General features: G+C 27.1%; 4 protein-coding genes across 9 annotated transcripts in view; 2 read left to right on the top strand and 2 right to left on the bottom strand.

Annotated features, from left to right (window-relative positions):
- LOC123259997 (cysteine-rich PDZ-binding protein) overlaps positions 1-10,753 on the top strand; it is a 21,662-nt gene extending 10,909 nt beyond the window's left edge. The window contains exon 3 of the mRNA XM_044720886.1: positions 10,738-10,753. The gene's annotated coding sequence lies outside the window, so the exon portion shown is untranslated. The remainder of the gene's footprint in view (positions 1-10,737) is intronic.
- LOC123259992 overlaps positions 1-18,499 on the bottom strand; it is a 24,291-nt gene extending 5,792 nt beyond the window's left edge. The window contains exons 1-2 of one of the 2 annotated variants that reach the window (XM_044720874.1): positions 17,886-18,499; positions 203-444 (exon numbers count right to left, since the gene is read on the bottom strand). In XM_044720874.1, the coding sequence (XP_044576809.1) occupies positions 203-444; positions 17,886-18,024 (381 nt within the window). In that variant the 5' untranslated portion in view covers positions 18,025-18,499. Of the gene's footprint in view, positions 1-202; positions 445-2,198; positions 2,221-17,885 lie in introns of those variants that run through there. The other variant, XM_044720875.1, reaches the window with a different exon arrangement.
- Positions 18,500-18,581: 82 nt separating this feature from the next.
- Positions 18,582-25,527, top strand: LOC123259993 (glycerol kinase-like). Of its 4 annotated transcripts, none has more exons than XM_044720878.1 (11): positions 18,582-18,668; positions 21,023-21,077; positions 21,166-21,424; positions 21,532-21,749; positions 22,448-22,660; positions 22,731-22,841; positions 23,120-23,376; positions 24,352-24,557; positions 24,659-24,796; positions 24,882-24,959; positions 25,305-25,527. In XM_044720878.1, the coding sequence occupies exons 2-11, from the start codon at positions 21,075-21,077 to the stop codon at positions 25,403-25,405; spliced, it is 1,584 nt and encodes a 527-aa protein (XP_044576813.1). In that variant the 5' UTR covers positions 18,582-18,668; positions 21,023-21,074; the 3' UTR covers positions 25,406-25,527. The 4 variants fall into 4 exon arrangements, 3 of the variants coding, with proteins under 3 accessions (XP_044576813.1, XP_044576812.1, XP_044576811.1); XM_044720877.1 differs by having other exon boundaries at positions 18,605-18,731; XR_006508362.1 differs by lacking the exon at positions 18,582-18,668 and having other exon boundaries at positions 20,732-21,077; positions 24,655-24,796.
- On the bottom strand, positions 25,449-27,585 carry LOC123259994 (testis-specific serine/threonine-protein kinase 1-like). 2 transcript variants are annotated; one of them, XM_044720879.1, is made up of 5 exons: positions 27,304-27,585; positions 27,070-27,239; positions 26,851-27,000; positions 25,927-26,200; positions 25,449-25,828 (listed from the first exon to the last, which is right to left on the bottom strand). In XM_044720879.1, the coding sequence occupies exons 1-5, from the start codon at positions 27,463-27,465 to the stop codon at positions 25,538-25,540; spliced, it is 1,047 nt and encodes a 348-aa protein (XP_044576814.1). In that variant the 5' UTR covers positions 27,466-27,585; the 3' UTR covers positions 25,449-25,537. The 2 variants fall into 2 exon arrangements, with proteins under 2 accessions (XP_044576814.1, XP_044576815.1); XM_044720880.1 differs by having other exon boundaries at positions 25,629-25,828; positions 25,919-26,200.
- Between the last annotated feature and the right edge of the window lie 101 nt (positions 27,586-27,686).

Consider the following 27,686-nt stretch of genomic DNA (forward strand, 5'->3'; position numbering starts at 1 on the left):
AGAAATATGCATGCTGATTAAATCAATCAAATCACTAGAGTTATCTTCTGTAAAATTTAGTGATAAAAAATTTATAAAACTATCATAAAAAAAAAATTAATTTTCATTTTATTTTAATTTAAAAATATTTATTTTAATTTTAAAAATATTTGAATTTTTTTAAATTATATTTAATAAATATAAAAGAAGAAATAAATCTTACGCCGAGACAAGAATCGTCAAGAGTTTTTCTTTTGTCGAATTTGTTTCCCGAGCCAAGGCCGAGAGACGACCAAGGAGAAGACCATTTCATTGAATCCTTGGTCGGAGTTTCTGTCGAGATGATTGACAGCGGCCTATCAATTTGCCGGGTTTGCGCGGGTGTCGCGTCTTTGAAACACGGATTATCAAATGCATAGGCATCCTCAACAATTTCCGGGTCTGTCACTAACACCAAGTGGTTTCCTGAAAAAGATAAAAAAAAGTTGTAAATAAAATAAAATCCTTAACAATAAGTGGCTTTTAATGTAATGTAATGATTATCACATTAAATAATTGCATATGATGATAAATGAGTCGCCGTCGTCGCCGTGGCTATATTAAATTATACAACCTCTGATTATACCAATTGACATCGTGACTCTCGTGTAATCATTTATTACAACGAGAATGCATCAGGTAATCTATTAACACAATGTTATCATCGTGATAAATTTAGCATTTAAAATTATTCTCTTAGTATATCTTCAGCGTTACTTGTACGCAGAAAAAAAAATTAACTTGAATCAAGTAAATAACTTTAAAGAATTTAATCTTTTTGATTTGGGTAGAAACATTTTTAAACCAAGAAATTTTTTCTTGTCCAGAATAGTTATATGATAAAATTAGTTTATTTAGTGAAATTTAGTGTCATTGTAGAGAACTTAATTTAAATTTGTACCTTTTCAAGGTTTCATATCATTCTCACCGATAGTCAATTTATTATGATAAGTATTTAGGTTGCATTCGAAAATGCTTTATCTCTAAATGCATAATTAAGAAATGACCTTGTATCTCGTGAACTATTGACATTTTTAATGATATAAGCTCACCCCGACATTACAATGATCGAGACCTTTCATTTGAGTACCCACATCAATTTTTCATATATTTATATATATTATATATATGTATATATGAAAAATATATCAAAATGCATGTGGGTACTCAAATGAAAGCTCTTGAGGAGTGTAACAACGGAATAGGCTTATATCTTTAAAAACGTCAATAGCTAAAAAAGTACAGTGCAATTTAACATAATTAAGAAACGACCTTATATCTTGTGAACTATTGACATTTTTAAAGATATAAGCTCATTCCGATGTTATCCTCATCAAGACTTTTCATTTGAGTACCCACATCAATTTTTCATATATTTATATATATGAATATATAAAATATATGAAAAATTGATGTGGGTACTCAAATGAAAGCTCTTGATGAGTGTAACATCAGAATGAGCTTATATCTTTAAAAACGTCAATACTTAAGAAAATACAGTGCAATTTACCAATAGTTATTATTTAATAACGCAAAATTTTATTTATTCATATTTCACAAGTCACATAGTAACTGCAAAGTTGCTAGTATTATTTAATTCAAGAACTTTTCTTTCGATTCAAGTTAATTTTTTTTTTTAGACTACGCATTTAAAATTTCCTACTAAACGTAACATAAAAAAGAAATAATAATAATAAATTTAATTTCACATGACAAAGAGGCGGTGATTCAATTTAGTGTCAAGGTTTTACTTCCACCCAAACCAATAGTTAGCCCAATCGAAACCTAAATTTATACTTTTATTAAATCTCCGATATCATAATCCACGGACCGCCGGTTGCAGTTTTATTTTGTCCACCAATAATTACCAATAGACAGAGCTTTTTGCTCTATCCGATCGATTAATTGATCAGATTAGTTGGAAATATTTTTTACAATATCATAGCCAAATATAAAAATAAAAGTAGCAGAGGTAAACGGAAGCAACAATGCCTTATACTATTGATTGCCAGTACGTCATCTGAATCTGGTGGATCCCACAAGGCCATGTTTAGTAGCAACATCATAACAGGAAGGAAACGCATTCCTTTAGCACGCGTTCCCGCTACACCTGCTATCCTCACTATATAATACAATATATATTATATATTAAATATATCCTTTGCCATTATATTACTTACTCGACATTATAATATTCACTCCCACCAATCATACTCAAGACATCATACTCCACTCTCCGCACTCCTACATTTTTTACATCAATCAGACAAGTACAAGTATGTCTGATTTCCGAGCAACAACTTAAATGTTGATTCATATCCGTAGTTAAAAAAAAATATAATCATTCTAGATAATTTCTTCTTATTCAATGTTTATTTATAGTCTTCTCACTTTTCGTCGCAAATTTTAAATGTACTGAAAAAAAAAAAAATAAAAAAAAAATTAAGTTAGACATCTAAAAATTTTTAGAATTTTTTTTTTATTGAAAAAATGATTACAAAAAAATTTTTTTTAATTTTCATTTGTAAAAAACTTTAAAAACTGGCAGTGCAATTTTTTTAAAAATATTTTTTTATTAAAGAAAAAATCAAAAAATTAAAAACGTCGGCTAACTTCAGTATTATAATTAAGTTAGCCAACACTCAATAATTTTTTATTTTTTTTATTAATTAAAAATTAGAACTAACAATAAGAAACTATTTTTAAAAAATTCCACGCATAATTTTAAAAATTTTCTACATGTGAAAATTTTTGTTTTAATTTTTAAAAAATTATTTTTCAACAAAATAAATTATAAAAATTTTTAGATGTCGGCTTATTTAATTTAATTTTCATAAAAAAAAAAATATTAATATACTATTAGATAAAATGACTATTATATTATTAAAAAGTGTTTAGTATTTAATAACACAAGATTAGTGAAGAAAAAAATGTATAATTTATAATGTAAGATCTATTATCTACTCAGCATTGCGCAGAAGATATATACCACCATATATATCATATCCACATTATGTAATACGTGTGAGAGACCAATCACGTAGGCCAAGTGTGCGCAATCGATGACTATGCTGATGATGTGATGCCGAAGCACAAAAACAGATTGATGAGCAGCAATATTAAGATGAAGAAAGATAAAAGTATTTCATCCACGTTTTCTCAAAGATGCAAATTATATTATTGCTTCAATATTCTGTCAACGTTGCTGCATATTCAAGTACTAAACTTTTATTCACTCGTCTGCATATGTATGTACAATATCTTGACACAGTAATGTGTGTATTAAGTACTGTTTAGTTAATCTTCAAGTGTATATTAGTTTTCTTCATTCGTACGCTGAAAAAGTACTCTTTAGCACTTTACTGGTAGACTGAAAATTAACTTGAATAAAGATAAAAAATTCTTAAACCAAGAAAATAATTTTGAAAAATTTTATCTTGAATCAAGACGAAAAATTCTTGAATCAAGAAAAATTTATTGATAATTATTTACAAGTGGGGTCAACCATTTTAATTTTCATTTTTTTGAACGAAATTTATATTTGATTTTATTGATATAATTTTTTTTTTTAAATAGATGAAAAAATGAACAATTTAAAAAAAAAAGTAGATTATAATTTTAAAAAATTCTCAAAAAAATTTATAAAGGTTTTAAAAAATTGTGATATTCAATTTTTTTTTTAAATTGTTCTTTTTTCTATGTAATTTTCAAAAAAATATATATCAAAAAAAGATAAAATAGAAATTTTATCCAAAAACATAAAAGCCAAAATTTTTTCCAACTTTTGAAGGCAAAAAAAAACTACCGAAATCTTTATTTTTTTTTTTTTTCACGACATTTTTTATCATAAATGCGCCGTAAAAACAAGCAGAATAAAAAAACAATTAAAAAATGTTAATTTTTTACCTAGATATGGCCAAAGTGGAATCCACCCTTTTAATTTTCATTTTTTTTAAGAAAATTTCTATTTGATTTTATTGATATATTTTTTTTAAAAACATAAAAAATAAACAATTTAAAAAAAAAGTTGATTACAATTTTAACAAATTTTAAAAAAAATTTATAAATTTTTTAGAAAGTTGTGATATTCAATTTTTTTAAAATTGTTCATTTTTTTATGTACTTTTCAAAAAAAAATAAAATAGTAATTTTATCCAAAAACATGAGAGCCAAAATTTTTTCCAACTTTTGAAGGCAAAAAAGCTACCGAAATTTTTTTCTTTCTCGACTTTTTTTATCATACATGCGCTGTAAAAATAAGCAAAATAAAAAAAATTTTTAAATATTAATTAATGACCCCACTTGTAAATAACTCCCAAATTTTTCTACTTAAATAAAGAAGATGATTTTCTTCAAAATTATTTACTTGACTCAAGTAAATTTTTTTTCTTCAGTATACTAGTGCTAATATACCACCACATTCAACACAGTGAAGACTATCAGCGCATCGTGAATTAGTAATTAGCTAATTATAGCAGCGTAGAACAATTAACGAGCAAAACTGATACTTGACTTCCAAGTATATTGTTATATAAATATATTTATTAATATTTTTATGGTCTCGCTGGATTCTTATCAGAATTTTTTCATTTGTCACAGCATAATAATTATTTCCATGCTTGACTGATCCACGAAGCATACAATATTAGATATTATGCAGCATGGAGTGCACTTTGAACATGATGCTAATGTGCAATGGAGTATAATATAATATAATACATCAGAGGACAAGTGGATATAATACATTGCACATAAAAGCAACGATGCGATGAAATGTCTGTTAGTTGTCTTACTCTTACTCTGTTTTCTTCTTTTTGAAGACAATTACGGCGTTACATACTCCAAATAAAAATTGCGGTTAATTTAAAGTAACATCAGCCATGATATAAGTGTCGAGGAAAAAAGCGGCTTAAGTAATTGTTGACTCACTCTTCTGATTTACTATGAAAACAAGATAAACGATTAGTCAGGGCAGGATAGGATGTAATAACGAGCAACGAGCTGGACGTAAGACATAAGACAAGTAAAGCTAAGGCGAACGAGGCTACGCCGTTGACGGTGACGCCAGTGGGCGCATACCATGGGCGCCAAGGTGAGCTGGCTCGCGTTTCCCCTCTTCACTTCGCTCTTTACTTCTATACCCAGATCGTTCTTGCTCGCTCTTCACCGCGCCTTCTTCTACATTTCTACATCTAAACCACCAAACCCTGCTATTCCGTCTCACTTCTGCTCAGCTGCATGGACTTGTATAAATATATATACAATAATACAGCAGAGACTACTCTAGTCTCTAATATAAAGCTGAGGAGAGTCTGTTGTATTGGCTCAGCCACTCAACTTGGGACCAAACTCCAGCCGAGCTAGCAAAGGATCAACTCTCAAAACATTTTCCATCAAGTCCTGTCAATGTTTTTATTTTTGACTTCTACACAGAAAAAAAGGTTCACGAGCCAAGAAAATATTTTTCTTCCTAATGATTTTCTTGAGGGAAAACAAATTTTTTTTTAATGAGAAATTTCACTTATTCGAACAAAATTAATTCTCTTGCTTTGAGAAATACGTATCTTGATCCAAGAAAATTTATTTAAGTCAAGAAAATCTTGTTGTTTTGAGAAAATTCAGTCTTTTGTTCCAAAAAATTTAGTTCTTGATAAAAGTCAATTTTCTTGTCTTGAGTAAATTTCTCTCTTGCTCCAACAAATTAAATATAAAGATAGAAGTAAATTTTCATTGATTAACATGTCAAATGGGAAGATCAAATAATATTGAATCATTTTTTTTCATTCAATATATATAATTGCACGCTAAAATAATATAAATTGGGTATCAAATATTCAAGAGAAAAATTTTCTCAAGGTGAGAAAATTTTTTTCTCAGCTCAAGTAAGTGGCACTGCTTCCCTAAAGTATCTAAAAATCTTGATCAAATATAAAAATTTATTGTATCAAGTATTTATGATAATTTGAATTGAGAAAAAATGACTTCCACCAAGAATAGAATTTCAAGAAAAATTTTAACTTCGGCCAACACAACTTCGGTCTTCCTTCAGGCAGCCGAAAATTTTCTTTAGCCAAGAATTTCGATCTCCAGTTAAGAAATTTTTCTTTCTCTGTACACAGAAAAAAAGGCTCATTTGATCCAAGAAAATATTTCTCTTTCTAATTATTTTTTTGAGCGAAAAAAAAATTTTTTTTTAACACAATAAATTTCACTTATTCCAACAAAATTAATTCTCTTGCTTTAAAAAATACGTATCTTGATCCAATAAAATTTATTTAAGTCAAGAAAATCTTGTTGTTTTGAGAAAATTCAGCCTCTTGCTCCAAAAAATTTAGTTCTTGATAGAAGTTAATGTTTTTGTCTTGAGAAAATTTCTCTCTTGCTCCAAAAAATTAAATATAAAGAAGTAAATTTTCATTAATATTTTTATTGATTAACATGTCAAATGGAAAGATCAAACAATATTGAATCATTTTTTTTCATTTAATGCGTATAATTGCACGCTAAAATAATATAAAATAGGTATCAAATATTCAAGAGAAAAATTTTCTCAAAGTAACTGGCGCTGCTTTCCAAAAGTATCTAAAAATCTTGATCAAATATAAAAATTTATTGTATCAAGTATTTATGATAATTTGAATTAAGCAGAAATGACTTCCACCAAGAATAGAATTTCAAGAAAAATTTTAACTTCGGCAAACACAACTTCGGTCTTCTTTTAGGCACCCGAAAATTTTCTTGAGCCAAGAATTTTGTTCTCCAGTCAAGAAATTTTTCTTTCTGTATACTCTAGACTCTATCTGGACAACCTGTCTTAGATCTACGACAATTGGTATGTATCCAGTTGGAGAACCGGTAGAAATGACGTCTCAATGGAATTTAGCTGACTTAGAAGTTTGTTATTGATGCATTTAACATACAAACAAACCAACCGGTCAACAAGCTACTTTACCACCAGATTTCTCGATACTTTTCACCGGAGTTAGCTTTCCTGCTGTTGATGTTGTTGTTGTTGTTGTTGTTGTTGATGTTGTTGCTGTAGGCCTACGTCTGTTTACGGCGAATTGTAACGTGGCGAGGCTGACCGCAAGTCGTTTGCAATTGCCTTTTCCGAAGAGCTACCACCGGTCTCAGTCTTTACCTCGTTCACTTGTATATATTGGACTTACAGTAAGTAAGTAAGTGAATCAAAAAAACAGCTACGGTAAATTAAATCAAGTTGCTTTGAATTATTTCATGTAACTCTTTAATTTTTGTTTAATTTAAGGTCATGATTAAGCTCATTATTAATGTCATTGTCATTTTTTTAGTTACCAAACTAGCAAGATCATTATCTAAAATAAGTATTAAATAGTAATATGAAGATTAGCTTTTAGAAAGGATGTCACAATCGGATTTTTACGTAAACGAAATTTAATTATGAAATGGTAATTTTATTCTGTCTTATTCTTAATTTTTTTTTTTTTTTAAGATTCTATCAGACGCCGCTAGATAATTTAAAAATTTATAAATAGAAAGATTAATTTTATTTTTAAGTAAGAATTTAGATGAGATAATTATATTAATTTTATATTTTTTGGAGTAATATAAATAGATAAAAATTAATATTACCATAAATTATCAATAAATATTTGTATGAAAATTAATTTAGCAGATATTTGATAATTTTAAGAACTTTTGTAACAAATAAATTAGGACAAAAAAAAATTGACGTGTAGAAATTTGAAAAAATAAAGATGCAATTTTTTAAAAATAATTTTTCGGAATAAATTTAGGTAAATATTTACAAGTTGGGTCAAACATTTTAATTTTCATTTTTTTGAACGAAATTTCTATTTGATTTTATTAAAATATTTTTTTTTAAAAAATACATAAAAAAATGAATAATTTAAAAAAAAAATTGATTATAATTTTAACAAATTTTCAAAAAAATTTATAAATTTTTTAAAAAATTAAGATATTCAACTTTTTTTTTAATTGTTCGTTTTTTCATGTACTTTTTAAAAAAACATCAAAAAAAGATAAAATAGAAATTTTATCCAAAAACATGAGAGCTAAAATTTTTCCCAATTTTTGATGACAAAAAAAGCTATCGAAATCTTTATTTTTTTTATTTCACGACATTTTTTATCATAAATCCGCCGTAAAAACAAGCAAAATCAAAAATAAATTTGAAAAATTTAATTTTTCACCTAGTTATCGCCCAAAATAGGGCTGACCCCACTTATAATCAAAGTCTGCAAATATTCTAAAATAATTTATAGTATATACTGATATGTACAAAACAACACTGCTCAGATCTATGATTGTTTATATTTTTCTTTTGTATATTTTCTATTTACGCTGTCTTTTTGAGTCACAATCTTTCATTTTGATAATGACTGTGTTTATGGTTTTAAATGTACTTTAATTATATTCTACTGTACTTTTGCCATCTGGCTTTTTGCTTTGGCATTTAAATCTGAATAAATGAATAAATAAATAATTACCCAAATTTATTTGTTAAAAAAAAAAGTAATAAAGTGATTGCTAATTTTAACATAATAATATTTGTATCAAAATAAAAATGTAGAGCTTGATCATGATCTCAAATTATTTCTTTTACTTGAGACTTTTAATTTGCTATTCATGAGTTTATGATTATTTTTTTGATTACAGAACTTGAGGATTTGAATCTAAGAAGACTCGTTGAAAAATTTTTCAACTGGTTGACGGGATGAATAAAGGCGCACCTTGCCCGAGATGAAATTCCTACAGCTCTCTCGGTGTAGTTATAGGGCACAATGCTCAACATCCAGAACAGTTAATTGTCACGTACAGGGAGCGCCGATGTAATAGTTCGCTCGTACATACATACATATATATAAATATACATAGCCATTTGGGCGGGTTAACGAGAATATAAGCAGAGGATTGTGATAGCAAGATGTGATTATGCAAAAATGCTAGGCGTGGCGTTTTATAAACTGAAATAAAATAAAAATAGGTACATAAATAAATAAATAAATAAATATTGTATAAATAAAAAAAAAATTTGCTTCAACAAATACTCGCTGCAACGTTGACCGGTCACGCGTCGCCAGCTTGCAGACTCTTAAACTCTTGTACTTGTTCTTGCGGTCATTTAGCTCTTGTATTTACTTCTATCTTCTATCCACAGTATAGTATTATGTGATGCATACAAGCACACATTTAAGCGACGATAAACGTTCATGAGTTTTATTGCTTGATAATTAATTTTTAAGTATTTACTGAACTGGAATTATTTTTTTTTATTTTTCTGGGATAATCGGTGGTCTACTGCCCAGAAAAAAAAATTTCTTGACTGGAGAACAAAATTCTTGGCTCAAGAAAATTTTCGGGTGCCTGAAGGAAGACCTGAAGGAATTCAAATTATCATAAATACTTGATGCAATAAATTTTTATTTATTAACAAATTTATTTATTTACAATTTGATCAAGATTTTGAGATACTTTAGGGAAGCAGCGCCACTTACTTCAGCTGAGAATAGTATATTACACCTCTTGGGAAAGAAAATAAGAAAAGCCTTAGATCACATGTAATTGTTGGCCGAGGCGAAGCCGAGGTCAACAAACATGTGATCTGAGGTTTTCTTTTTTACTTCCCAAGAGCTGTATAATATTTTTTTGTCCGAGGAAGGAGGAAAGCGGCAACTTTGTTTAGCGCAGTGAGACCAAAGTTGCCACTTTCCGCCCAGAGGGCAAAAAAAAAATTTTCTCACCTTGAGAAAATTTTTCTCCTGAATATTTGATACCTATTTTATATTATTTTACTATTTTATATTAGTGAACGAGATAATGAATCTTAATTTCAAACTTTTAAAGAAGACAATGAATCCTAATTTTCAAACCGATGATATTCATTTACACATTTCTGTTACATGAGTTTATCGTTCTAGATCATCTCAGATTATCATCTTCTATAATTTGTATAATTTGTACCACTGAGTTTAACTCTTAAATTTTTAATGCTCAGTTTTTATACTCAAATTTATTTTTTTTTCTTGTATTTGTCATAATTGTATTGCAAAGTAAAGTAAAGAAAAACGATCAATTCTTAATATCTAATATTTTTGAAATTTTATATTTTCATTAGTCATACGTTTACTTTTATTGTAACTCTTTTTGTATACTTTTGCCATTTGGCTATACTGCCTTGGCATTGAAATTAAATAATAAATAAATAAATAAATTATTTTAGCGTGCAATTATACATATTGAATAAAAAAAAAATGATTCAATATTATTTGATCTTTCCATTTGACATGTTAATCAATAAAAATATTAATGAAAATTTACTTCTATCTTTATATTTAATTTTTTGCAGCAAGAGAGAAATTTTCCCAAGACAAGAAAATTTACTTCTCTCAAGAACTAAATTTTTTGGAGCAAAAGGCTGAATTTTCTTAAAACAACAAGATTTTCTTGACTTAAATAAATTTTCTTGGATCAAGATACGTATTACTTAAATCAAGAGAATTAATTTTGTTGGAATAAGTGAAATTTCTTGTGTAAAAAAAAATTTTTTTTGTCAAAAAAAAACACACCTCCTTCAAACTACCTCACTTTACTTCTACTTATTTAGAGAAATCCTTTGTGGTGACAGTGATAAGACTTTGGGAAGAATTACCTGCTGAAATTGTTACTTCTTCAAGCTTGCAAGTTTTTAAAAATCAAGTCTACAATCATCTACTGAATCTTGATAATTGAAAAGTAGAATTCTCAAATTTATGAATCTAAGATAGTGATCAAATTCATTGAATTAGTTGGTACTTTTAGCTTCAAACTAATCATTATCTGATAAATTGTTATTTTCTACTATTGTAAATTAAATTTTTATTATTTTATGTACTCACGATTGTATTTTTCTCCGCTTAATTGACTTAAATTAATTTACTATGTACTGAAATTGCCATTTGGCTTATGCCTTGGCATTTATTAATAAACCAAATTCTAAATTCTAAATTCTAATTAGGAAGAAAAATATTTCCTTGGCTCAAGTGAATTTTTTTTCCTGTGTATCTATGAGTTTAATAACACATGTGTACGTGTTATTAAATATTAAATATGTAGACCTACGGCCCCAGGAGAAGGGACGTGAAAAACAACGTAAATAAAAGAGCAGACTCGATGAACCTTCACGGTGAATTATCAAGTGATTTAAATATGTCACACTGGTCTACGTTTCATGATTAATGATCAGTTGATTTTTAAATTTATTTAATAACTTTTCATGTCCTCGGTATTAATCTGTAATTATTAAATATATATATGAGTATATTATACCTAGTGGGTATTATTAAATAAATAAATAAATTAGACGTATAGTTACGGAGGAATTTAAACTGATATCATAGTTAAATTCCTTTAGTGAAAAATCAACAGGTATAAATCCCGGATGGCTTTTTAAAGTTAAAAGTACTAAATAAATGGGCTTTTAACTATTGAACACGCGGTCGAGGTAATATTTCTCCAGAAGAGGGAGGAGCTGAGAGGGGAAATGGGAAAATAGCTTAAATTCTTCAACACATTTCACTTTCCTACTGGTACTGTGTGGAACTAGCATGTATAATATAATAAGGTCTGTATGAAGCTGGTTGGTACTCAAATGCATGCTGCATACTGTACAGGATACTGGTGCGAAGGTTTTAACGAGTAAGTAGTAAAGATATAAACCTTGGTAACTCTGTTCTGATATAGATAAAACCTTTAGTTTATAATTGGAGTCTTCCGACATTAACATGCTATTTGCATGAACATGGAAAAATACTAGAATTAATTTGTTTGCTAGTCGAGGCTTAAGTCGAGCAGCTGATACCAGCAAAACCAATGTGAATAGTCTACTAACTTAATAATATCTTTACACAGAAAAAATGGTTCACTTGAGCCAAGAAAATATTTTTCTTCGTAATTATTTTCTTGAGCGAAAAAAAAATTTTTTTATAACACAAGAAATTTCACTTATTTCAACAAAATTAATTCTCTTGATTCAAGAAATACGTATCTTGATCCAAGAAAATTTATTTAAGTCAAGAAAATCTTGTTGTTTTAAGAAAATTCAGTCTCTTGCTCCAAAAAATTTAGTTCTTGATAAAAGTCAATTTTCTTGTCTTGAGTAAATTTCTCTCTTGCTCCAACAAATTAAATATAAAGATAGAAGTAAATTTTCATTGATTAACATGTCAAATGGGAAGATCAAATAATATTGAATCATTTTTTTTCATTTAATATGTATAATTGCACGCTAAAATAATATAAAATAGGTATCAAATATTCAAGAGAAAAATTTTCTCAAGGTGAGAAAATATTTTACTCAGCTGAAGTAACTGGCGCTGCTTTCCAAAAGTATCTAAAAATCATGATCAAATGTAAAAATTTATTGTATCAAGTATTTATGATAATTTGAATTAAGAAAAAATGACTTCCACCAAGAATAGAATTTCAAGAAAAATTTTAACTTCGGCCAACACAACTTCGGTCTTCTTTCAGGCACCCGAAAATTTTCTTGAGCCAAGAATTTTGTTCTCCAGTTAAGAAATTTTTCTTTCTGTGTACACAGAAAAAAAGGCTCACTTGATCCAAGAAAATATTTTTCTTCCTAATTATTTTCTTGAGGGAAAAAAATTTTTTTTTGACACAAGAAATTTCACTTATTTCAACAAAATTAATTCTCTTGCTTTAAGAAATACGTATCTTGATCCAAGAAAATTTATTTAAGTCAAGAAAATCTTGTTGTTTTAAGAAAATTCAGTCTCTTGCTCCAAAAAATTTAGTTCTTGATAAAAGTCAATTTTCTTGTCTTGAGTAAATTTCTCTCTTGCTCCAACAAGTTAAATATAAAGATAGCAGTAAATTTTCATTGATTAACATGTCAAATGGGAAGATCAAATAATATTGAATCATTTTTTTTCATTTAATATGTATAATTGCACGCTAAAATAATATAAAATAGGTATCAAATATTCAAGAGAAAAATTTTCTCAAGGTGAGAAAATATTTTACTCAGATGAAGTAACTGGCGCTGCTTTCCTAAAGTATCTAAAAATCTTGATCAAATATAAAAATTTATTGTATCAAGTATTTATGATCATTTGAATGAAGAAAAAATGACTTTGACCAAGAATAGAATTTCAAGAAAAATTTTTACTTCGGCCAATACAACTTCAGTCTTCCTTCAGGTACCCGAAAATTTTCTTGAGCCAAGAATTTTGTTCTTCAGTCAAGAAATTTTTCTTTCTGTGTATACAAACCGTCGACAAACAGAGACAAAATGAAATGGGAGAATACGCCCGACCTTCATTAAAAATATACCTGATCCATTTTTTGTCTGAGCTAAGGATCTTTTGAATAACAAGTGCACTCACCCGCAGGATCAACGGATTATGGTACTATACACTGGAGGTATACATTAGACATGTTGGATATGTTTGTATGTACAAGTATTGTGTACATATAGGTATTGGCTGGCGAAATCGACCAAGGCTTTTAGAAAGTGCGCGGTTGTGCGGGTATATCGGGATATTTGCCGTAAACCCGCTGCCAGGTCGTTGAGTCCGATAGGACTTGTGGCATGCGGCAGGTATGCACCTCAGGGGCCCCTGATGCGTGTGCATTCTTTTATATTACCCAAGAGTATGTATACAACGAACGTGTACGCCACAGCCAACACAACCTCTTGGGTCTTTGCTCTTTTTATATTATTTATTATCTTTTACTTTATTTATTTATTTATTTATTTATTTATTTCTCTGGTTCGTTGGATCATACTCACGCGCGAAATGCGGATGCGAAAACCACCAGAAGGTAAATAACAAAAAATTTTATCGCTCAACCAGTCTTACGTCCAAATATTTTTTATCTTTATTATTTAACGTCTATCTTTTTATTTTTTTTAGGTATTTATTGGATATTTTTTATTTGTCAAAAGTTTCGAAGGAAAAATCTGTCGACTGTGGGAAAAAATATTTTATACGTGTCTCGACAGGTGAAACCTTATTTTTAAGGTGTACAACACTTAGTCTTCTTCATTTTTATCCTTCTCGGGCGTCCGCCTCTTCTTCTTCTTCATAATAATAATCATCATCATCATCATCATCATCATCATCATCCTGTTCTTCTTCGTCGTAATGTAACAGGTAGCCTGGTCACGCGCGCAAAATACCGGATTTCTGACGACTGTGGTCCACTCCAACTCGTATTTTTTACTTTTATATCTATATATACAGACATATATTTATATGAAATTTTTTAAAACCAAAACCCCGTTCATCCGGTCTGTTTCGATGGCTTGGAATTTTTTATCTGATTTATTTTCATCTCGATAGATTCAAATTATCAAGAGTAAATTTAAAAGCTTATAAATAAATTTTGATAATAATGAATAAATTTATTATGATTGTTGTTGTTGTTGTTGTTGTTATATTAATGTCATTGTTTGTGTTATGAGATGGAACAAATTATAAATAAAACACGCGAATGTAGGACGTCGTCTCATGAGCAGAGGTACGTGTAACATAATGAGAATATACCTCGAAGCAGATGTCCCACGCTTTCCTCACTCACGAAGGAGTAGAGGCTCTCTTAGGAATTTCTCGCATCACTATTAGGAGTGAAAAAAATATAAATAAAATATGTGCAATCGGTTCTCAGCTCTTAAGCCCAGATTAGAGACAAGACATCAGAGATCAGGCATCATGCCCGTATTTTTCGCCTCTACAACTAACCTCAACTCATAAATTGTTGTAACATTATTTCGTGTGAGATATACAAAATCACCTGCTGATATTCCTTGAAATCTTATCTGTTGATTTATCAAATAATTGTATTATCTCAACGCTCTCATTTTTTATTTTTCTATTGACTTATTTTTATACACACGTGGACTATACACATGACAATAATCACAAATTCAATATTCATTATCTTTATTGCATTGAAAAATTCAACGACACAGAAAAAAAAGTTCACTTGAGCCAAGAAAATATTTTTCTTCCTAATTATTTTCTTAAAGGAAAAAAAAATTTTTTTTGACAAGAAATTTCACTTATTCCAACAAAATTAATTCTCTTGCTTTAAGAAATACGTATCTTGATCCAAGAAAATTTATTTAAGTCAAGAAAATCTTGTTGTTTTGAAAAAATTTAGCCTTTTGCTCCAAAAAATTAAATATAAAGATAGAAGTAAATTTTCATTAATATTTTTATTGATTAACATGTCAAATGGGAAGATCAAATAATATTGAATCATTTTTTTTCATTCAATATGTATAATTGCACGCTAAAATAATATAAAATAGGTATCAAATATTCAAAAGAAAAATTTTCTCAAAGTGAGAAAATTTTTTTCTCAGTTGAAGTAAGTGGCGCTGCTTCCCTAAAGTATCTAAAAATCTTGATTAAATATAAAAATTTATTGTATCAAGTATTTATGATAATTTGAATTAAGAAAAAATTACTTTCACCAAGAATAAAATTTCAAGAAAAACGTATCTTGATCCAAGAATATTTATTTAAGTCAAGAAAATCTTGTTGTTTTGAGAAAATTCAGCCTCTTGCTCCAAAAAATTTAGTTGTTGATAGAAGTAAATTTTCTTGTCTCGAAAAAATTTCTCTTGCTCCAAAAAATTAAATATAAAGATAGAAGTAAATTTTCATTAATATTTTTATTGATTAACATGTCAAATGGAAAGATCAAATAATATTGAATCATTTTTTTTCATTCAATATGTATAATTGCACGCTAAAATAATCTAAAATAGGTATCAAATATTCAAAAGAAAAATTTTCTCAAAGAGAGAGAATTTTTTTCTCAGTTGAAGTAAGTGGCGCTGCTTTTTTAAAGTATCTAAAAATCTTGATCAAATATAAAAATTTATTGTATCAAGTATTTATGATAATTTGAATTAAAAAAAAATGACTTCCACCAAGAACAGAATTAAAAGAAAAATTTTTACTTCGGTCTTCCTTCAGGAACCCGAAAATTTTCTTGAGCCAATAATTTTGTTCTCCAGTCAATAAATTTATTTAGATATTTACTGGAGCATTGAAATATCTCATTCTCATTGCCAAGGGTAATTTTCACTCGAATATCATTACACTCTGTAATCTATAGCGATTGTAAATTATCTCCTGGAATCTTCCTTCGTCTTGTTCTTGTTCTTCCTCGACGAGGGTATTATATACTCATGGCAAATGCGTGCTACTGAAGATTCCAATCTCGCACTGGAAATCGGAGCTCTGCTCGTTCATCGAAGCGCAACGCTTTTATTCACACAGTCTTTATTATACATCCATCCATATGTATAACATAAATGTATATGTAAGTATTAAACATTAGTGTACACCCCAGGATCGACAGAAACTCAGGTATTTTACGTGCTGCGACATAAATATACGTGTCAAGTTATGTTTACGCATAGACCGTGAATCAAGAAACGCGACTGGCATCCACAAACAATAATATACATACGCAACTCGTATTTTATCAAACATAACAATTGTCCTCTTGCTGTAACCTGCCAATGTAATTTTCATTTTTTTTTTTTTTTTTTTTTTTTTATCGCGGCAAGATTTCTCAGACAATCAATGACAACAAAACACTCGTAATAACTTGTCATTTGTTTGAATTTATATTAGTTTTTAAACACTCAGGTGTCGTAAACAAATCTTTGAAACCTTGAACTGTCTACAAGAAGTACAAGTTATCGTTATTTACTTTTAAAAACTATTCCTCGTGCTGCAATTATTAAAAAATATTATGCATTTAAATATTTCACCAGACCAGCGACTCATTTTTTTTTACATAATCAACTGCAATACATAATATCGGATAATTAGTACCGTTTATTTATATTAATAAATGTAATAAAAAATAATAATTCTCAATTTAGCAGTTTTGATCATTTTTTAATTTTTTTTTAACAAACAAATTTGTTCCAAAAAATTATTTTAAAAAAATTGCATTTTTTATTTATTAAAATTTTTACAGCTCAATTTTTTTTTGCTATAATTTATTTTCTAAAAAATTTATTTGAGTTAAGTAAATAATTTTTAAAAATTTCACCTTGGTAAATTTGAGTAAAAAAATTCTTAAACTAAAAAATTTTTCTTGGTTTAAGCAAATTTTACTTAATTCAAGAATTTTTTGTCTTGATTCAAATTAATTTTCTATTTCATGATATTAACGTTAGCTGTCACGTGATCATTTTTTAATTTTATTTAACAAAAAGTTTTGTTCCAAAAAATTATTTTTAAAAAATTGCATTTTTAATTTATTAAAATTTCTAAATGTCCATTTTTTTTCTTATTTTTTTTATGCTGTAATTTATTTATTAGAAAAATTATTAAAATTATAAAATATCTGCTAAATTAATAATGAAAATAAAGTTAGCCGACATCTAAAAATTTTTATGATTTTTTTTTATTAAAGAATTATTACAAAAAAAAGAAAAAAAATTTTTTCATTTGTTAAAAACTTCAAAAACTATAAGTGCAATTTTTTAAAAATATTATTTAGTTATAATTTAATAAATTAAGCAAAATAAAAAAATCAAAAATGTCGGCTAACTTTATTATTATCAATTAATATGACATTAAAGTTAGCTGTCATCTGACCACTTTTTAATTTTATTTAACAATTAAATTAATTATAAAAAATTATTAAAAAAAATTGCATTTTTTATTTTTAAAAATTTTTAGATGTCAATTTTTTTTTCTTATTTTTTTGTCATAATTTATTTGTTAACAAAAATTAAAAAAATTATCAAATATCAACTGAATTAATTTTCATTTTTTTTCTAAGTCTAAAACAATTAAATATCTGCTAAATAAATTTTAATTAATTCTTACCTTTGTGTTTGCGCCACTGTCGGTATAAAAAAATAGTAACAGCCAAAATAAGGATAGTTGTTAAAAAAGTTCCAATAACAGCTCCAGCAATACTGCCTGGTCCATAGCAGAGTGTTCCCTGATCAGCCTCTTCCGCCATATTCCGGTATCGTCTTCGTACTCGTAATAATTATTGTAAAAAATATAAAGTCATATCGTTGAACAACTAACGCACACTTGTTCACTTTAAATAATTATTTACTCACGAAAATATCACACATAAGTGATATTAATAAATATCTTTCACTGTCGCATTATCTTGTGAAGAATAACTCCGCGTGCTAGCTGATGTTAAATTACATTAAGACATTTCACACGTAATTTAAAACTTGTTAATAATTAATAATTTACCAATTATTGTTGATCAATCCGATGCGATATCAATGAAGATATAAAAACAAAAATGACAATTATCAATTTTATTTAATCAAATATTGAAGATATGAATGATAATGCCACGTAATCGGTGCCAATGCATATTATTATATGGCGAGGACACGATAAATAAAACTGTATGCAGCGAGTACGGCAAACTCCGAGTGCTAACTCTGACTGTCAGAGAAGCGGTCTGGTACTCGGTCTCGGGTCTCGGGGCCTCCAGCCAGAGCCCACCTCCTCCAGCCACCTCTAGCAAGTCCTAGTGTAGTGCGTTGTACAGTCGCCGATATAATACCGCGAGTACCAGTTCTATACAGGGGATCCACCGATCCAACGTACACAGTATAGAGTACACAAGTGAAACAGGTAGGCGCGTTCGGCAACAGGTGCTTGTTGCTTGTTGCTTCCGAGTGGGGCTCAAATTTCGAGGTGCGGCAATTAAATTATTATTGAATGTCGATTTACGTATTAATACGCACACACACTTCTTACCTCCTATCTTTACTTATATTATTTCTAAGCCTTTTCTAGCACACTCGCCAGTTTTAATTATTATTATCTCTTTATATTTCATAACATAAGTTAAGTGACGAACCTGAAATATATGTCACTGTATGTAAATAAATTCATTTATTTATGCTTAGATATTTTAGTTACGTTTGATAAGAATTGTGTTTTATATTTACCTTATTTGTTAATTGTTTAAATAAAAAAAATATTATTTTTTTTTGTAAAATTCATGAAAATTTATCCAGCAGATACTCAATAATTTTATTAAAATTAATTTAGCAGATATTTAATCATTTTTAGAATTTTTTTAACAAAAAAATTGACGTAGAAATTTAAAAAAATGAAAAATGCAATTTTTTAAAAATAATTTTTTTTTACAAATTTGTTTGTTAAAAAAAAATTAAAAATGGTCAAGTGTCTGCTAACTTTTGAGTCATTATAATTTTAAGAATTTTTATAACAAATAAATTAAATGACATTAAAGTTAGCTGAAAATTTTTTCATTTTATTTAACAAAAAGATTTATTTCAAAAAATTATTTTTAAAAAATTGCATTTTTTATTTTTTTAAATTTCTAAATGTCAATTTTTTTTTGCTATAATTTACTTGTTATAAAATTTTTTAAATTATTAAATATGTGCTAGATTAATTTTCATATAAATTAACGCAAAAAAAAATGAAAGTTAGCTGACATTTAAAAATTTTTAGAATTTTTTTTTATTAAAAAAATTATTGCAAAATAATCAAAAAAAATTTTCATTTGTAAAAAACTTGAAAAACTCTAAAAGTGCAATTTTTAAAAAATATTTTTTAGTTCTAATTTAATAATTAAAAAAAATCAAAAAATTAAAAACGTCGGCTAATTTTAGTGTTATCAAAAAAAATTGACAAGTAAAAATTTAAAAATTTTTAAAATAATTTTTCAGAACAAATTTGTTTGTTTAAAAAAATTAAAAAGTGGTTTAGTGACAGCTGACTCTAATGTCATGTAAAATTTTAGATTAGAAAAATTTATGAAAGTTAAGTTAGCTGACATCTTATAATTCTTATAATTTTTTTATGAAAATTAAGCTAGTCGACATTTAAAAATTTTTATAATTTTTTCTTAATGACAAAATAATTAAAAAAAATTTTTCATTATTAAAAAACTTGAAAAACTATAAGTGCAATTTCTAAAAAATATTTTTTAGTTACAATTTAATACATAAAAAAATTAAAACCGTCGGCTAACTTTAGTATTATAATTATTTTTTGAAAAAAATTATTACAAAAAATTAAAAAAAAAATTTGAAAAACTGTAAGTGCAATTTTAAAAAAATATTTTTTAGTTCTAATTTAATAAATGAAGCAAAATAAAAAAATTAAAAATGTCGGCTAACTTTTTTATTATAGAAATTTTTTGAAAATTAATTTAGCATATATTTCATAATTTTTAAAATTCTATAACAAATAAATTATAGCAAAAAGAAATTATAAAAAAAAATTGACATGTGAAAATTTAAAAAAATAAAAAATGCAATTTTTTAAAAATGATTTTTTGGGACAAATTTTGTTGTTAAATAAAATTAAAAAATTGTTAAGTGACTGCTAACTTTAATTTCATAGAAATTTTCAGATTTGTGTTTTTAGTCTAAGACACTAAAGTTAAAAATTCTTTTATAATTTTATAGAAATAAAATTATTATGAAAAAAATTCAAAATATCAAAATTAAAAAAAAATTATTAGAAGAATTTTTTATAAAAATTAAAAAAATTGACAGCTGTCAGCAAACTTCAGTATCATTCTAATTCAGTGTTGGTATTATTATAACAGACTAGAAAGTAGACCTCTGATTTATCGAAGCGCCCCCGTGTCAGTAATATAGAAACAATAATAACCGCAAGCTTTTAGTGTGATGGCGCTGCAGTTGCAGTTCCTGTAAATTAATTCGGTGGATTGTGAAAGAGAATCTTTTTCTTGCGCACACTTATCTGTGATTTTTTTTTAATAATAAGAAAAAAATAAGAATGCTTGGCATCAATATAAAATTAAATAACATCAATCATAAGTATAATATAAAATATCTCCATTATCTATAAGTTACCGTAATGAGATCACTTTCAGTAATAAAATAATTGCAATAAATCTTAAAAGAATTAAAACTATAAATTTTACAATTAATGACAATAAAATATTCTAAACCAATGATTAAAAATGAATCAATGAACAGATATGGTCCACTGGTTGGAGCAATCGATGAAGGAACCAGCAATGTGAGATTTATGGTATGTATTATAATTATTTATTCAATAATTTATCTTTTATGAGTGAGTAATTAATTAATTAATTAATTAATTGATCTTTTTTTGGAAGGTGTTTGCAGCAGATACTGCTGAAGTATTGACGTATCACCAAACAACGATACCGCTGTTGAATCCTGAAGAAGGATGGGTTGAACAGGATCCTATTGCCATTATAAACGCTGTCAGAGAATGTCTGAAACAAACAGTAATTAATCTCGAGCAACTTAGGATAGATCCGGCAGATATAGTTGCTATTGGAGTGACAAACCAACGAGAGACAACAGTAGTTTGGGATTATGTCACTGGGGAGCCATTATACAACGCCATAGGTAATTATTATTATTTTCTTCAATAATTACCAGATAATTATTATATATTATCGCTAATTGTGTTACATAAAATATCAATTAATACTCAATATAATTTGTTTGCTTAGTATGGATGGACACGCGAACTTCAGTAATTGTTGATGACATATTAAAGGGAATTCGCAATAAAAATAAAAACTACCTCAAGCCGCTATGTGGTTTACCAATAAGCCCTTACTTTAGTGCATTAAAATTAAAATGGTTGTTAAATAATGTACCTAGGGTACAAGAAAGTATTGATAATAAACGTTGTATGTTTGGTACAATTGATTCATGGATTATTTGGGTAATTTTATAATATTAAAGATGAAAATTAAGTTAGCCGACATTTCAAAATTTTTATAAATTTTTTATTGAAAAAACTTCAATTAAACAATTAAAAAAAAAATTACACATGTAAAAAACTTGAAAAACTATAAGAGCATTTTTTTTAGAAATATCTTTTTAGTTGTAATTTAATTAATAAAAAAAAATAAAAAATTTTTAGATGTCTGCTAACTTCAGTGTCATTATTAAACTTAGCCGACGATTTTAATTTTTAGATTTATTTTCATTAATTAAATTAGAACAAAAAAATATTTTTAAAAAATTGCACGTATAGTTTTTTAAATTTTTTATAGGTGTAATTTTTTTTTTTAATTTTTTTGCAATCATTTTATTAATAAAAAAAATTCTGAAAATTGTCAGCTGTCTGTTAATTTTATTTTCATGTAATTTTTTATGAAAATTAAGTTAGCCGAGATCTAAAAATTAAAAAAATTTTTTTTATTAAAAAAATTATTACAAAAAAAAAAAATTTCATTTGTAAAAAACTTGAAAAACTATAAGTGCAATTTTTTAAAAATATTTTTTAGTTCTAATTTAATAAATGAAAAATAATCAAAAAATTAAAAACGTCGGCTAACTTTAGTATTATTAATTTTTTCTATAATTTAATTATCAATAATTTTATTGAATTTTTTTTTTTGCAATTAATATTATTAGAATTTAACTGGTGGAGTAAATGGAGGCGCGCACAGTACAGACGTTACCAATGCATCACGTACAATGTTAATGAACATAACGACTTTAAAATGGGATCCAACTTTACTAGCATTTTTTAATATTCCGAAAGAAATATTACCCCAGATACGCAGTTCTTCTGAAATTTATGGATTTATTCATGATGATATGCTTAAAGGTGTACCGATATCGGGTGTAAGTACTTGAATACTCATAAAATTATCGGCTAAATTATTGAAATAGTAATTTAAAATTTTAATATTAGTGCTTAGGTGATCAGCAGTCTGCATTGTTAGGTCAAATGTGTTTACAACGTGGTAAAGCTAAAAGTACATATGGTACTGGATGTTTTCTTCTTTATAATACAGGGACCTCGGTATGATTTATAATTATAATTAGTAAGGTAAAAGACCCAGTTATTGACACTGTCCTAGTTGTTTGACACTTGCAATTTTATTCTAATTAAAAAAATTAAATGCTCTCAAAAATTATATTTATTGATTTATTAGAGTTGACTTGTTTTTTTTTTTTTTAATTAAAATAAAATTACAAGTTTCAATAACTAGGCCATTGTCAATAACTGGGTCTTTCTTTTACTTTAGCCATATTATTATAATTATTATTTATTTATTGATTAAATGTGGTTGATTTTAGATGGTACAATCTAAGCACGGCTTATTAACCACGGTAGCTTATCAATTAGGACCAAAATCACCGCCAATTTACGCCCTAGAGGGCTCAATAGCCATAGCAGGAATAATTTTAGATTGGTTGAGAAATAATCTAAATATATTTATTGATAGTTCTAATGATACTGAGTGTATTACTCATAAACGTTCGACGACGGACGTCACATTTGTACCAGCATTTACAGGTCTTTACGCTCCATATTGGAACAAAGATGCTAAAAGGTATTGTAATTAATTTCAACAAATAAAAATTTATTTATTAAAGTTATGAATCTTAATAAATAAAAACTAGCAAACTTGCAGTCACTATGTGACTGCCGTGACTTGTGAACTATATCAAATTAAAATTTTGCTTTATTAAATATTAGCTTTTATTATATTGCACTCTACTTTCTTAAATATTGACGTTTTTAAGGATATAAGCTCATCCCGGTGCTACACTCATCGAGAGCTTTCATTTGAGTACCCACATGCATTTTCATATATTTTTCATATATATATATATATATATATATATATATATATATATATATATATATATATATATATATATATATATATATATAAAATATATGAAAAATTGATGTGGGTACTCAAATGAAAGGTCTCAATGAGTGTAACATCGGGATGAGCTTATATATTTAAAAATGTCAATATTTCACAAGGTACAAGGCCATTTCTTAATTATGTTAAATTGCACTGTACTTTCTTAACTATTGACATTTTTAAAGATACAAGCTCATCCCGATGTTACACTTATCAAGAGCTTTCATTTGAGTACCCACATGCATTTTTATATATTTATATATATAAGTATATAAAATATATAAAAAATTGATGTGGGTACTTAAATGAAAAGTCTCGGTGAGTGTAACATCGAAATGAGCTTATATCTTTAAAAATGTCAATATTTCACGAGATACAAGGTCATTTCTTAATTATGTGTCTAGAGATAGAGCATTTTCGAATGCAACCTAAATATTTATCATAATAAATTAACTATCAGTAAGAATGTAATAAAACCTTGAAAAGGTACAAATTCAAATCAAGACTTTTGCAATGACACTAAATTTCACCTAAAAAACCAATTTTATCATATAACTATCTCGGAAACAAAATTTTTATTATTCTCTTAATAATTTAGACGATTTAAAAGACTATCAATATACTAATATACATATTTTGGAATTTTTACAGTATTATTTGTGGTATTACCTACAACACAACAAGCACTCACATAATAAAGGCAGCTTTACAAGCTATTTGCTTTCAAATCCGCGATATTTTAGAGTCTATAAAAAAGGACACAGGCTTCACATTAGGAAAACTGCTTGTTGACGGATCCATGACCAGTAATAATTTATTAATGCAAATGCAAGCAGATATTTGCGGTATTCCAGTTGGTAATTAATTAGTTTAATTTAAAAATTATTTATCCATAATTAAATCAAGCAAATCAGTAGTAATTAAATTGATTGAATAATTAATTGATTTAACAAGGAAGTCAGGCCTTTGATGAGTGAAACTTCAGCGCTGGGGGTTGCGATTGCTGCTGGCTGTGCCGATGGGATTAAAGTTTGGGATCTCAAAGTAGATACCGCTGTGCCAAGTGATATTTTCATGCCAATGATTGTTGATGATGGTAATTTATTAAAAAAAAAAAAAAAAAAAAAAAAAAAATGGCCTGATAAATAAATTAATGAATTAATTAAAAAAAAATATTTCAGAACGAGATATTTTGTATGAACAGTGGAAAAAAACTGTTGAAAAAAGTTTCGGCTGGGAATCTTCCGATGACGCAAAGTGTAAGTAATTATTTCGCGTTCCAGATGCCATAAGGTCGTATAATAAAAACTCTATTATTTTTTCTGTCCAAAAAAATTTTTAGTTTGAAGAAAAATTTTTTTTTGCATTTTTGCCTATTTCACGAAAAAATACGTTAGTTCCTAAAAAAAAAAATTTTTTTTCAGAAATCAACATATTTTGTATGAAACGTGTAGAAATGCAAAAAAAAATTTTTTTCCATACCAAAAATTATTTTTGGACTTGGAAAAAAAATAGGATTTTTATTTATACGCCTTTATGGCATCTGGAACGCGATTTATGTACCAGAAATTAATTAAAAAAATAAAATTTTTCCTTTTTTTTAGATGATGCTTCCACAGATATTTATAGAATAACCTCAGGTGGAATTTTCGCTTTAAGCACAATAATTATTTTAGCAATAGCTAAATATCGATCGACCGTATGACAGAATTTAAAAGTAAAAAAATTCTAATAAAATGCATTTGATAGTCAATAGAACAAAGAGCCATTGTTAAATCAAACAAAATAATTTGTTATTCAAATAAAAATGTAAAAAAATTTTAAGTACTCGATGGTTCTACTTTTTACGATGCAATTGCTTGTCTATAAGAACCATCCGGTCCATAAGTATCTCGTGGTTGTTCTCTTGAGGCTTTTGTGCAATTGTTTCAGTTGGTAAGATATCAAGAATTCTATCGTGAGTAGACTTTTCGTCTACCACTGGCGCATCACTAAGCAACCAATCATCGGATTTAATAGTGTCCATTTTAATCCGCGACTGCTGAGGTACTAAAATCCTACGGATCAATGAACGGCAAGCGTAAGACACTTTGGGGTCTTTTGGAAATTTAACGTGGTTCTGCACTTGCTAATAATTAAAAAAAAAAAAAAAAATTGTTTTAATTTTGGGATTATTTTTTAAAGTTGTTCTTAAGACAACACGGGTTTCTTAATATACCTTGGTACCTTTAGAAGTTGTCCGTAATTTTTATCGTCAAAGGGAAGACGACCGTACACCATCGCGTACAATACGACGCCCAGTGACCAGATATCAGACATCTGAGGCTGGTAAGGAATACCGCGTAGGATTTCTGGTGATGCGTAGGCATAACTCCCGCAAAATGTTTCACTTAATACTATTGTACCGTCGGTTTTCGTCACTTGACCCCGTGCGAATCCAAAGTCCGATAATTTTATGTTTAAACTCTTGTCCATTAATAAATTTTCGCATTTTATGTCTCTGTAATTATGGCAAAAAATAATGAGAGAAAAAATTGACATGTAGAAATTTTTAAAAATTATAAAAGCAATTTTTTAAAAATGATTTTTAAGAAAAAATTTATTTGTTAAATAAAAATTAATTGAATTTAATTAAAGTAAATTTTTAGAATTTTTTTTAACAAATAAATTATGGCAAAAAATAAAAAGAAAAAAATTGACGTGGAAATTTTAAAAATTATAAAAGCAATTTTTTAAAAATGATTTTTAAGAAAAAATTTATTTGTTAAATAAAAATTAATTGAATTTAATTAAAGTAAATTTTTAGAATTTTTTTTAACAAATAAATTATTACAAAAAATAATGAGAAAAAAAATTGACATGTAAAAATTTTTAAAAATTATAAAAATAATTTTTTAGAAAAAATTAATTTATTAAATAAAATTAGTTAAATTCATTTTTAGAATTTTTTTTAACAAATAAATTATGGCAAGAAAAATTGACATGTAAAAATTTTTAAAAATTATAAAAGCAATTTTTGAAAAATCATTTTTTAGAATAAATTTATTTGTTAACTAAAATTGAAAATCTTTAACTGTTAATTTTAATGATATGCTGATTAATTAAATTATTATTGACTTATAAATTAAAATTAAATGTGTATTTAAATACCGATGAACAATTCCGCGTGTGTGACAGTAATCAACAGCATCAACGAGTTGTTTGAACCATTTGCGGCTTCTTCTTTCGTCAATATATAAATCGCGACGAATTGTGTCTAATAAATTTCCATTTTGTGCAAATTCCATTATAATATAGACTCTATATTTAATAAAATAATTATTTGCTGTTAATTGTTTTGGTCAAGGTAATTGATAATTAGGTACAAACCGATGAGTTGTTTCTATGGCTTGCAAAAACCGGATCAAGTTAGGATGCTTCAAACCTTTGATAACTTCAATTTCCCTTGGAAGGAATTTCATCAAATAATCGGACGGCGCTTGGAATTTTGAAATTATTTTGATGGCTACTTGACATTTATGTCGATGCGATTCAGCGATCTAGAGAATTTTTTAATAAACTAATATTAAATAAATATTAATTAAATTTATCGATTTAAATTACTTTTACTGTTGCATATGAACCGTTCCCGATAGTTTTTCCGATAGCGTATCCATGTGTTTCAAGCACTGTTTGCTTCCTTTCAACTTGTTCATTATTTTTTTCATCAGAGACGGTATTGTTTCCTGACGTCGAGGGAACGTCAATCGCGGCTGTTTCTGCCATTTTATTAAATTTAGTTTTCTAACCATTTATAATTTTGAATATTTCTATAACTAGTCTTTTAAGTTTGATGGAAATTTAATAATCCAATTTTTATTAGCACTCAATAATTTTTAGTTAAATAAAGATTAAGATAATCCAATAAGATTTGTAGAAAAAAAAATACAAGATGTTTGTATATAACATTAAAAACAATTGAATAAATTAAATTTATTCAACGTAAA

This window comes from Cotesia glomerata, linkage group LG2 (assembly GCF_020080835.1).
Source record: "Cotesia glomerata isolate CgM1 linkage group LG2, MPM_Cglom_v2.3, whole genome shotgun sequence".
In the NCBI taxonomy this organism is placed as follows: domain Eukaryota; kingdom Metazoa; phylum Arthropoda; class Insecta; order Hymenoptera; family Braconidae; genus Cotesia; species Cotesia glomerata.

Bases quoted from the DNA above. Each gene is read 5' to 3' on its own strand.
- LOC123259994 (XM_044720879.1), bottom strand. From the start codon at position 27,465: ATGGCAGAAACAGCCGCGATTGACGTTCCCTCGACGTCAGGAAACAAT. The intron at 27,001-27,069 runs GTTTGTACCTAA...TATTAAATATAG, and splicing joins GCCATAGAAACAACTCATCG to AGTCTATATTATAATGGAAT. The intron at 26,201-26,850 runs GTATTTAAATAC...CCATAATTACAG, and splicing joins ACACGCGGAATTGTTCATCG to AGACATAAAATGCGAAAATT.
- LOC123259993 (XM_044720876.1), top strand. From the start codon at position 20,973: ATGACAATAAAATATTCTAAACCAATGATTAAAAATGAATCAATGAAC. The intron at 22,842-23,119 runs GTATGATTTATA...GGTTGATTTTAG, and splicing joins TTTATAATACAGGGACCTCG to ATGGTACAATCTAAGCACGG. The intron at 24,558-24,658 runs GTAATTAATTAG...TTAACAAGGAAG, and splicing joins TATTTGCGGTATTCCAGTTG to TCAGGCCTTTGATGAGTGAA.